The sequence below is a fragment of the Monodelphis domestica genome, chromosome X (genome assembly GCF_027887165.1).
Source record: "Monodelphis domestica isolate mMonDom1 chromosome X, mMonDom1.pri, whole genome shotgun sequence".
NCBI lineage: Eukaryota > Metazoa > Chordata > Mammalia > Didelphimorphia > Didelphidae > Monodelphis > Monodelphis domestica.
In genome coordinates this window covers 36,240,367-36,252,626 of record NC_077235.1, presented here as the reverse complement: position 1 = coordinate 36,252,626, position 12,260 = coordinate 36,240,367, and the positions used below count along the sequence as shown (strand labels likewise).

Sequence of the window (12,260 nt, the reverse complement as noted above, 5' to 3'; positions counted from 1 at the left end):
GAAGGATACTCTGGGGGACTTCAAGAAAGAAACTGAAAAAATTGTTCTAACACTTTAGGCACTGAAATTCTCTGCAATGTAAATGGCATCTAAGCAAGTATAGTTGTTTATATTGATATTCTAGTAGAGGCTAACTTGAGATCTTACTGGAAATAAAGGGAAAGCATGGTGGCATGGAAAGAGCACTGAGGCAGAAGAGACCTGGATTCCAGTCTAAGGTTGGAGGCAGAAAAGGAAGCAAGCTCTAGAGCCTAGCAATGAGAAAGGAACTGTTCTAGGTACAATATTCACAAATATTTCATTTAAGTCTCTCACAACACAATCTTGCAAGGGAAGTGCTATTATTGCTTCCGTTTTACATTTGGGAAACTGAGGCAAGAAGAGGTTAAGTAACTTGCCCAGGGTCACCCAGCTAGTAAAAGTCTGAGTCTACTTTTGAACTCAGGTCTTCCTGAAGCCAGGCCCAGTGCTTTAACCCCTGTACCACCTAGCTGGCTGTGTGCTGCTTACTAATCATGTGACCTTGGGCAACTTACAACTTCTGTAAGCCTCAGTCTCTTCATCTCTAAAATGAAGTCAAAATACTTCTATGATCACAGGAATGAGATAATATATAAATGATACCTAATATAGGTAAGAGGAAAAGCACCAGCCTCAGACATTACTCAGGAGCATTCTCCTGGCATTCTGGCACTGGCATTCTCTAGCTTCCTCTGTCTCTCCCTCTTCCCCTCTCTTATATGTAAACACACACACATACCCATTCCTCTCTCCTGAGCCCTGTGCCTCAAGTGGACCAACTGCTGGACATTCCTAACTATATACAAAAGCATTTCAAATTCCACACGCTCAAATCAGAACTCATTATGTGCACGCCTCCAATTCAGCCTTAATCTGAACCACCCTATTACTGTTGAAGGCACCCTGTCCTTCCAGCCACCCAGGTTTGCTATCTTCACCTTGGTCTCATTATTGTCTTCCCCACATATTCAGTCAGTTGCTAAATTTTCTTATTTCTAATTCTATGTCCATTTCCAGTACCCTAGCTCATGAGCCTCCATCGTCTCTTGCCAAAACTAGTTAAGTAACCCATTCTCTAAGCCTCCCCGCCTCAAGTCTCTTGTCCATCCTCCACTCTTGAAAAAGTGATTTTCCCAAATCTGGCCCTGTCACCAATTACTCTATAGCTCCCTATTGCCTCTAGGGTCAAACACAAATACCTCAGATGGGCACAATTTGATCCTTTCCTACCTCTCTAATGTTTTCATCTCTTACTTCCTACTCCATAGTCCAGACATGCCATCTTCTTTCCCTGTACCTTTAGCACTGGCTATCCTCTCTGCCTAGAATGTTCTTCCTCTGCTCCCCTCCTCTCTCTGGAACCCTTACTTTCCTTCAAGAAGCCTTTCCTAGTCTCCCAAAGCCCAAGTGGCTAGCATCTTTCCCTCTGAGGTCACCTTGAATATGATCTACATGTGTCTTGTACATACCTACATATACGCACATTTGTTCCCCCAAGGGCAGGGGCCAATGGGCTTTTGTCTCCATATCCTCATGGCTTAGCACAATACCTGGTACACGGTAGGTGCTTAATAGATTTTTTTCATTGCTAGCTAGCTGTGCAACCTTGGACAACTGGATTCAAGACTATGTCTCAGTTTCTTCAGCCAGCCTTTTTTCTTATAAGAATAGCACCACTTGTTTCTCTGAGTTCATGGGGCTCTTATGAAGAGCAAATGAGAGAATGAATGTCATAACCTTTGAAGAAAAGAAGACATCACCCAAATTCAATCTCCTCTGTTCCCAAATGTCAATACACCTAATTCTGTTGAAGGACCCTTGTAGGTCATTCGTCTTGGAAAATAATTAAACTAGGTTTTTCTAAAGCAATATTGAAATTTTTTTCATTTCAGTGAGTCATGCAAGAATTTCAAGTTATTTTCCCATTTCCTGGGCTGCTGTAGCTTGGGAGTGTGAGTGTGGGTGTGGGTGTATGGGTGTGACAGGTGAAAAAACTATTGTTCAGTGACTCCCCATATTGGGGGCTCAATCTAGAAGAAGAGGTGCTCCTTTCTCCAGCTTCCTGACCCTGCGATTTTTATTCAGTCCCACCATATCTTCACTTCCAAGGCAAAGGGCTTCTCTAATCCTTTGGCTGCTCTGACCTCTGGCTAGGAAAGGCAGAAGAATATTCTAGCAAAATAGGGGAACTCTTATTCACCCTTGGTTACTTTCTCCAGGAAGCTAATCATACACACACGCACGCACACACACACGCTCATACATGCACACGCACTCCTTACTACCACAGTAATGACCTTCCTCTCCCATGTAACATCAGAAAAACATCAGCAATATACATCATTTGGAACAATGTAGAGCATCACAATGAAGGCACACTGAAGAAAGCAGATCTTTAGCCATGCCGGTACGTGGTGGCCCCATCCAAGAGTCTGACAGATTTCAGTTCAGGTCTTATTGATTCTGGATGGTTTTCCATCTGAGGATGGGTTGTCTTTTTCCCCACAGCTGCCATACATTTCCGACAATAAAGGGGATTAGAATTGCAATAATTTGCCTCTCTGTCTTTCATATAACCCTGACTTTCCTGTCAAGCTTTTGGAGGTAAATAACAATTACACACACAAATTCTCTTTAGATACCTGCTACGCTCCCATTTGTTTTCTGATAAATATACATGTTCCCTATAATTCTACTTAAATGCCAGGAGATGATGGATTTCCACGCCAGTTTTTTTTCTGCGTGATATGAAAGCCTTTCATGCATAAAAAAGAGCAGAGCTATTTGAGTAATGTGCTCCTAGCTCATCCTCCTGCCTCCCTCCTCCATTTGGACTCTGATGCATAAGCGGCCCTGAGCCAAAGTTGGTTTGGTGAATGCCAATGCAGCAATTAAGGAAGCAGCTAGAAGGGCTGGAAGGTACAGCAACTGGGAGATGTAGGCAAAGGTGTTACATCAGGGGAAACAAATGCAGGTTGCTCAGAGACCATTTCTCCAAAGGGAGATGGTGAACTTCCCCCCCCCCTTCGGATCTGGATAGAACCCCATCATTTCTCCATACTACCAATCCACCTCCCCTCAAAATGTAGGCCTTCATCTTTGTTTCCACTACTTAGAATTAGAGATCAAAATACCGTACCACTAAGCTACAAACATCTCTCAGCTGTCAACTAGTCCAACTTCTACCACTGTACGAATGCCCTCTCTCTGTAACATCCCTGGTGAGTCATCATCAGGCCACAGCTTGAAGCCCTCCAGTGAAGAAGAATGAACCACTTCCCAAGGCAACCCTTTCTACTTTCGAACGGCTTCAAGTGTTATGACATTTCCACCCCCCCCCCTTATATCAAGCCCAAGATTGCCAGACTACACCCAAGGCCTGGTTATGCTTTGGGGGGTCAAATAGGGCAAGTCTAATCAGTCTTCCCCATGACAACTCTACAGACATATGAAGGCAGATCCCACGCTTCCCGTAAGCCTTCTCCACTTTAAGCTAAGCACCTTCAGTCATAGCACCCTGCACGGTATGTTCTTTGGACCAGCCACCATCCTGGTTACCTTCTTTTGCATGGACTCCAGTTTGCTGACATCTTTCCTCCACTCAGGAAATGAGAATCAACACAGTATCCCAGGGGTGGCTGCCCAAGGCAGGCTACAGTGAGACGAACTCATTCTTTATTCCAGACCCAGGACTCCCTTAACACAGCCCCAGCTTGTAATGATGTTTTGGGCTGCCTTGTCAAAGCCAGGGCATGCTCTTCTTATTCAGAGCATCACTGTCCGGCTACAAACCACAGAGCCAAGTTTGAAGTGATTGACAATAGCAGAGTCTTCCTCACATGCACAACAAGTGAGAGGGGCAGGCACGCCCTGTTTCATTCAAGAAAGAAGATTTTTGCTTCATGCAGAAGAAACAGGGCTGATGACTGGACCAACCCTTAAACAGAGAATGAATGGCCTATAATCTTGTACAAATACAAAAAGGACCCAAAAACTCAACGACTTACAAAGCATCCAATGTTGCGTTCATTGAGTCACACCCCTGACAAAGGGTCATCTAGTTTTTCAACTTCCTCTTTCACATTTATTCAATAGTCTCCTGGGTATCACGCATACACAGATATGAAAGGCAAAACCCTCCCCCAAATGGTTTAAGAGAGAAAAACTAGAGTTTACTTGTAAAGAGTAAGTTGGAGAATACATAGGACCTTCTCAGATCAAATGTCGCCCCTCTACTATCTCCTTTACTATAAACCTTACCACTGCTCTTACTGGGGGTTCTAGCCTTCCATGGTAGTACCAACCCACCCATTTGGAGGGAGTTCCTTTTTTATTTTTTAAAACTCTTTCCTTCTGTTTTAGAATCAGTACTGTGTATTGGTTCCAAGGCAGAAAAGTAGTAAGGGCTAGGCAATGGGAGTGAAGTGACTTGCCCAGGGTCACACAGCTAAGATATGTCCGAGGTAAAATTTGAACACAGGACCTCCAGTCATCAGGCCTGTCTCTCTATCCACTGAGCTACCTAGATGCCCCTTTGGAGGGAGTTTCAGTGACACTCTATATATACAACTCTTTTCTATCTAATGTCCTCCCTATGATTTCATGACAAAATGTGCTTTTAAATCTCTACATTCAAAATGCTAGAAGAGCAAAAGGAAAGACCTAGATGACTGTGGGACTTTCATAGCTCTGACAAATTCTGCTTTGGGAATCCCAGACCAATCTGGAAATCTGAAGCTTACTCTCTAGTAAACCACTGGATTCTCCTGTGCTTTAATGAAATGAAAATACAGTATTTGAAGCAAAGATTAAACTGCTAAAATATTTGATACCAGTCGCTTGTCGGTCATAATTTAAAACAGATATAGACTACCAGGTAACATTGCTCTCTCTTCTATCTCTAAGCAAATTAGAGTCTCCAGGGCTAATGGGTCAAAATTCTCTGATTCCCATCACCATAGGGTAAAAGAGAGAGGGAACAAAACATGCAGAGAATTCTAGGGATCAGAGGCCAAAACTCTGTTGTATGCTTCAATAATGGACCAACTCTTGAAATGAAGTTAGAAAGAAACACCACATAGCAGAGAAGATTTAAAAGCAGGAGTCCAAAGTTAGGGGTTAGAGAAACAAAAATGTCTTATTTTTAATTCAACCCGCTTTCTAACCCATCCCACTACCCTTTGCCTTCGCCATCAATCTCTGATGTAGAACCTGGCCAAATCCTTTTTGAAAATCTAAGCATGGAGACATCCATTGAACTTCTTTTATCTCTCATGGCAGTAATATCTTCAAATAGCTTCCACAGGTTATTTTAAAATGAGCTCTTCAAACTCCATTTCCCAAGAGAGCTTTTACTTCAGTGCTGGAAATGAAAGGGTGAGAATCAAGGGAGGCTGAGACAAGAATCTATACCAAGGTTCACTTTCAAACTCAGTACCTGGCCCAGGTAGCTGCCCGCCAAAGGGCAGACCATCTGAGGGCTTAGCTTCCATTTGGACCCTTTGTCTAAAATTTTCTTGTGGGATATTTGGCTTGGGACCAACACTAGTGAGCTGAAACCACCTGATTGATTATAATTTATCCCCAACCAATTCTCCTTATGATTTCCCATTAGATCAAAAAGCACTTAACATTGTGGTTTTGCCATGGAAGCAACCTGACTCACACCCCGACCACTTGGGTCACTCTGATCATTTTCAGCCATAAGTTGGACTCCACTCACTGGGTATGGAGACAAATACACAATCAATCGTTTAGGGAATGTATTATCATCAGTGCCAACATCCAAAGTTTTCATGAGGATAAGGTAACCAGGGTCTTGTCAAAGGGCTTCAATGTCCAGGGAGAATATTTGAACTCCATAGCGGATGTCCGGCCCACCGTCCTCATGTCTTATGGCCCTCTGTCATCCCCATATCACAAGAAGCCACCACCAATGAATCCATCCGTCTTCAGAAGCCTACCCTACTCACCTATCACCTACTTCTCCTTTGTGCCACTTCCCCTCCACTGGGAAAATAAAACAAGAAATGCAAAAGACCCCTCCCCCATGACAAATAGGCGTAGCCAAGAAAAACAAATTGCTTCCTGGGCCAGGTCCAAAATCTCCTCTCCTAAATCAACTTGGGCCTATCAAATGGCTATTGGTGAGTGGCATGCTTCATCACAAATCCCTCGGAATCCTGGTCACTCATGTCATTGATCAGAATGTTTAAATATTTTGAAAGTGTGGAGGAAGGGGACAAAGGAGAGAAAAATAAGTTCTTGCTAATGGGGATAAATTTTTTAAAAGAAAGGCCATGCCAATAGAAGTGGGAAGAATGACAAATACAAAGAAAAATGATCATTGCAAAATTAGCTACGAGTGTAGAACATTACACACAATATGAGAAAAAGGAAAATGATTTTGGTTTTGAAACATGTCTTTCCACTTTTACCACTATACAGCACTCACTCGTCATATCAAAATGCACAAAGTTTTCTTCATGTTGCTGTTGTTCAATCATTTGGTTTTTTCTTCATTTGTGTCCAACTCTTCATGGCCTCACTTGGGGCTTTCTTGGCAACAACTCTAGGGTGGTTTGCCATTTCCTTCTCCAGCTCATTTTACAGATGAGAAAACTGAGTCCCAAAAGATAAAGTGACTTACCCAGGGTCACAAAGCTGGGCAGTGTCTAAGGTAGGATTCTAACTCAGGTCTTCCCACCTCCAAGCCAAGTACTCTATCTACCCCATCACTTAGCTGTTATCCTGGTGTGTTAAATAGCATTCAAACTTGGGTTTTCAAAAATGAAATTCTATCTACCCCCAAACGAATCATTTGAAAAGGATGCATTTAGGGGCAGCTGGGTGGCTTGATTAATAGATCCAGGCTTGGAAACCTCAAGTCTTGGGTTCAAATGTCACCTCCAACATTTCCCAGCTGTGGGACCAGGGCAAGTAATTTAATTCCAATCACCCACTCTTTTATCTATTCTAAGAACACAAGGTTTTAAAAAAGAGAGAGAAGCACTAAACTCAAGTTTACATTATGTAGACTTTATATAATCATTTCCTCATTTTACTTATGCATATATCGAGCACCTACTATATGCACAACACTTTGCAAACCCTGGAAATATAAAGAAAAGCAAAAAAAAAAAACAGTTCCTGATTTCCAGATGATGGCAGTCTAATGGGGGCTAAGTAAGCCTTTCCTGACCCTAAGGGGACAGACTAGGAGAAGGAAGGGATGCCAAGAAGCATTTCTATAGCATTTACCCCTTATCAGACACTTTCCCAAACTCCAAATGCGCATATGCTGCCTAAATTGGAAATAATCAAGAGAGAGAAAGCACTAGCATTAAGGGGATTAAGATGGGCTTCCAGGGCAGGCACTGGCTGCTTCTCTACTAAATGTCTCTATTAATTAAATGCATTTATTGAATTGCACACGAGCATTTCTTTCCAAAAAAGGATGCCAATTTGCAGCAAAATAAAAGCAACCCCCTGAAGTTTGACTTTATGCTTCACCTCCTTCAACGTAGGTGGAAACCAAATCCTTGCGGGTTCCACTAAGGATTCTGCAAAGCTCACAGCTAGAGGACACACACTTGTGTAACAGCCTTAGCAAATCCCAGGGGTGACAAGGGAAACCAATTTCTTGCACTCGCAACATTTGTAACTATTTGAAATTTAAGCTTACAATAACTGCATCCGGTTCTCGAGGGCAGGAAGTTTGGCAAAGTAGTTTCTTTGGGTTATTTCCGCTCATCTAAATCATACCCATAAGGTGGGCTGCCCAGTAAGAGTGAACAGGTTCCGGATTCAAATTTTGCCTCCTCTCTTGGGGCTCTGCGGAGGGTCACTTTGAAGGGTTAAGAAAAAAGCTGTCAAAGAAAGGAGTTCAAACACGTGGCTACTGGAACCACCTTGCCCGGAAATTAAAATATGACCCCTCCAGTGCCTAGTCTAATGACTTGCAAAGGCCTTAGAGGGACTTTTGCAGATGCAAAATAGCTACAAGAGCGAGCACGGGGGCGCGCATAGCACGAGGGCTCCTCCCATCTACCCCCGCAAATAGCCCACGTGTTTCCAAATGCGCCTGCGCAGCAGCTCTGGCCCCACCCCTCTGGCCCCACCCCTGCCACTTCACAACTGTTGCCCAGGGATCCTCTTCTGGCCTCTCCTTGCCTCACTTGCATCAGGGCCGCAGTCCCTGTCTATACCAGCACCAGCACCAGCAGCACCAGCACCAGCAGCGCCTTGTAGATTGTCTCCCAAAGGCAGGACCCTTCTTTGTCTTTCAGTTTCATGGCGAGCTGGAGGGACGATGGCCCTTCGGCCTACATGTTCGAGATGCAGAAGAGGTTCCGTGACCACAACAAGACCAAAGAGTACCAGGAGCACACTGCCGCAGTGCTCTCAGTGGCCTGGAGCTGTAATGGGGCCCGCCTGGCATCGGGCTCCCTCGATAAGACAGCCGGAGTCTTCCTCCTAAAAGATAACGGCCTAGTGAAGGAGTCCAGCTACCAAGGGCACACGGACAGCATCGACCAGCTGTGCTGGCACCCCAGCAACCCCGATCTCTTCGTCACCGCATCCGGGGACAGGAGTGTTCGCATTTGGGATGTTCGTCACAACAGGTGTGCCAGCAACATCAAAACCAAAGGTGAGAACATGAATATCTGTTGGAGCCCCGATGGCCTCACTATTGCTGTGGGCAATCGAAATGATGTCATTACGTTCATCGATGCCCGCACTCATCGTGTGAAGGCCGAGGAACACTTTAAGTATGAGGTTAATGAGATCTCCTGGAATAACGAGAATAATCTCTTTTTCCTGACCAATGGGAACGGCTTCATCACTATTCTCAGTTACCCAGAACTAAAGCCGGTGCAGTCGCTTAATGCCCATCCCTCTAACTGCATCTGTATCAAATTTGATCCAACCGGCACATATTTTGCCACAGGAAGTGCTGATTCCCTCGTGAGTCTCTGGGATCTCAATGAGATGGTGTGTGTGAGGTGTCTCTCCAGGCTCGATTGGCCTGTGAGAACCCTCAGTTTCAGCCACGATGGGAAGATGATTGCGTCTGCGTCTGAGGATCATTTCATCGATATTGCCGAGGTGGAGACAGGAAACAAGGTGTGGGATATACAGTGTGAGTCCCCAACCTTCACCGTGGCCTGGCACCCCAAATTTCCACTGCTAGCCTTTGCCTGTGACGACAAAGTCGGTGAGCCTGGGGAATGCCGGGAAACTGGAATTGTGAAACTGTTTGGCCTTCCTAATGACTCCAAAGATAACTAAAGAGGGGCAAGCAGGAGGATGTTCGAGTGTTGATTCATCTCGACTGTTGAAGAAGTTTCCAAAACCGTTTTCCTTCACTGTAAACGAATATTGAGAACACTGCTGTTTTTTTGAGTCCCGGTTTCCTCCTCTATAAATTAAGAAAATTGAACTGGACAGATAATTTCTAAAGACCCTTAAAAACACAAATAGGCAAGAATTCCAAGGTTAGCATTTGCTGTTTTACTGACTTTACTTACTTACAAACATATTACAAACTGGCAGACCAGTACAAGAGAAGTTCCTTAAAAACTTGTTTTCCAAAAAAAGTTAAAAACAAGTCCTTTTAATACGTGAGTGCTCTTCATCTCACTTTATAAGAAGCCTTTCATAAAAATTGGTTGAATTCTAATGCCTTTGTCCTTTTTTGTGGTGGAAGGGTGTATGGGGGGTGGGGGTGTCAAGAACAATGGTTTGGGAGTCTGGGGAATGTTAAATATATTAGATTAAAAGTAGCAATATCGATTTTTAAGTCCCAGATGTGCCCCTCCTTTCTCTCTCTAGGTCTGTTTCCTCTTCTCTAAAAGGAGTGGTTTAGACTAAATTATGTCAAAGGTCCCTTTTGGAGATAAATTCTCTAATCCCTAAGTCCATTTCCAACCCTAATATTTAATAAAAGGTCTATAGAAAAAACACAAGCATAATTTTATCTTGGGAAAACTATAAATCAAAGGAATCTTTCTAATTATAGTTTTAGGATAACAGCTACCTTAATTTCCTTGTAGTTGACCTGGGTACATATCTATAATTCTTGTAAGTAATTATTATTCATTAAATCACATTAATAGTATGATTTAGCCTATCAGTCAATATCTACTCAGTACTCCCAGAGCAAGAAACCCCATCCTAGGGACTTGTGGGGAGTTAAAAAGGAACTTAGGGATCTGGTCTTTGTGTGGACATTTAATTAGTAGAAAATAGTATCATCTGAAACTTCAGTCATTCCCATTATATAAAAAAGGGTCTGCAATCCAGGATTTCATATCCTGCCCACATCTGACAGTTAAAAAAAAGTTAAGTGGGGAGCAGCTGAATGGACAGTGGATTGAGAGCCAAGCCTAGAGATGGGAAGTCCTGGGTTCAAATTTGGCCTCATATACTTCCCAGCTGTGAGACCCTGGGCAAGTCACTTAACCCCCATTGCCTAGCTCTTACCACTCTTCTGCCTTGAAGCCAATACACAGTATTGATTCTAAGCCAGAAGGTAAGGGTTAAAAAAAATTAAGTGTCTATTCTGTGTCAGGTACTGTGCTAAGAGCTGGGAGTACAAAAAGAGACCAATGACAGTCCCTGCCCTCAAAGAACTTACAAACTATTGGGGGGGGGGAGGCAACAGCCAAACAAGAATGGACAAACAAAATCTATCACAGATAAATAGAAAATAACCAAGAGAGGGAAGGCACTAGAATTAAGAGAGCTCGGAAAGCTTTCCTGTAGAAAATGGGAATTTAGTTGGGACTTAAAGGAAATCAGGTAAGTCAGTAAGTGATGAGAAGTGGGAACATTCCAAAGATGGGGGACAAGGAGAGAAAATTCCCAGAGCTGAGCGATGGCTTGTCACCATCCGAAAGTCTTCCCTAATACTTTATAAATATGGCATTTGCAGGTCTCTGATTTTTTGGTCCCAAAGGCATTCTTTCCACCAATAAGCCACATCCCTTCCTTTATTTTTTAAGAAGAGCCATAAAAGCAAAGCACTGAAACCACATCTATACTACTGAACCAACCAGAGCACAATATGGCTACCTGGGCAGTCCCACTGGTGGAAATCAGCCGGAAATACCAAACCTATGGCATGATCAATTTAGTTCCCAGGTCTAGAAATTTCTTTCTGGTACAATGCCAAACAAACTTAACACTTGGTGGGTTTCCACAGTAATTCAGTGACAAGGAAATTCATGGATCCAAGAAAGACAACTGGAATGCATCTGCATCAGGGTAAGGAATTTAGAATGGGAAGGAAATGTGCATATCCTTTCACAAGAAAGCCATTCAGGCTGCTCTGGCCCTGGTGGAATGTTAAGACAACACACTTTTTTTTCATCAAAGCTTTTTTCAAAAGCTGTTTTCAGGGCCCTATTACTTACGTTAGGCAATCTCCCACTATCCTTGATTAGTACTGTAGTTTACCATTACTGACAATCTGCAGAATATCAGCAAATCTTCCTCCGAATGAAAATAATTCTTTGCAACCTGCAGGGTACTTCTTGTACTGTAACACTGGTGATTAGATCTTGAAATGGGAGTTTGGGAAACCTAGGGGACCTCAGTGTTCAGACAATAATTTGGTCTAGTAGTTAAGCTCCTTGGAAAATGGAAAGAGGGTATCTCCATCTGCTGATAGAAAGGCGGAACTACTATGGTCTCTTGACCAATTATTTGCTATCTCTGCTCTCACATCTCCAGGATTAGACCCAGCCACACACACCAAATCTGCTCTGTTATTTAGAACCATGTCACTACAGTTCACGGTCATCTTTTTCAAATCTGGGGAAAAAATGTTAATCCTCTAAATTATACTGTCAATTCAGTAAGTGGCATCCTTTCCTACAGATACCACATCTGTGGCTAGTTATCTCGGCAGATTTGGACATGACTCTGATGAGGCCAAATTCCTGGGTTCAAATCCTAATGAATATAGACTTGGTTTTGTTCCATACTCACACAGCACCGCTAAGCTCATCCAGTCACCGCTTTACGAACAGAAGCCATTAACGGTGCAAGGGTACTGCCTCCTCTAGCAGGTAGAAGGCTTAGTGAAAGCCAGTCCTGGGGAAGAAATCCTCAAATCACACACCTTTCCTATAGTGCGTGGTAGCCCCGTCATTATATACAAAGGACAAGAAAAGGGTATATTCAGTTCAATTCTGTACCATTTTTGATTATGGACCTTCTCCTCTACTTACAAG

The 12,260-nt window shown here is 43.3% G+C and overlaps 1 protein-coding gene across 1 annotated transcript; it reads left to right on the top strand.

Annotated features, from left to right (window-relative positions):
• Positions 1-8,232: 8,232 nt before the first annotated feature.
• LOC100025095 (THO complex subunit 3-like) lies at positions 8,233-9,670 on the top strand. Its single transcript, XM_056808900.1, has one exon. The coding sequence runs from the start codon at positions 8,314-8,316 to the stop codon at positions 9,310-9,312; it is 999 nt and encodes a 332-aa protein (XP_056664878.1). The 5' UTR covers positions 8,233-8,313; the 3' UTR covers positions 9,313-9,670.
• The last annotated feature ends 2,590 nt before the right edge of the window (positions 9,671-12,260 follow it).

Bases quoted from the DNA above. Each gene is read 5' to 3' on its own strand.
- LOC100025095 (XM_056808900.1), top strand. From the start codon at position 8,314: ATGGCGAGCTGGAGGGACGATGGCCCTTCGGCCTACATGTTCGAGATG.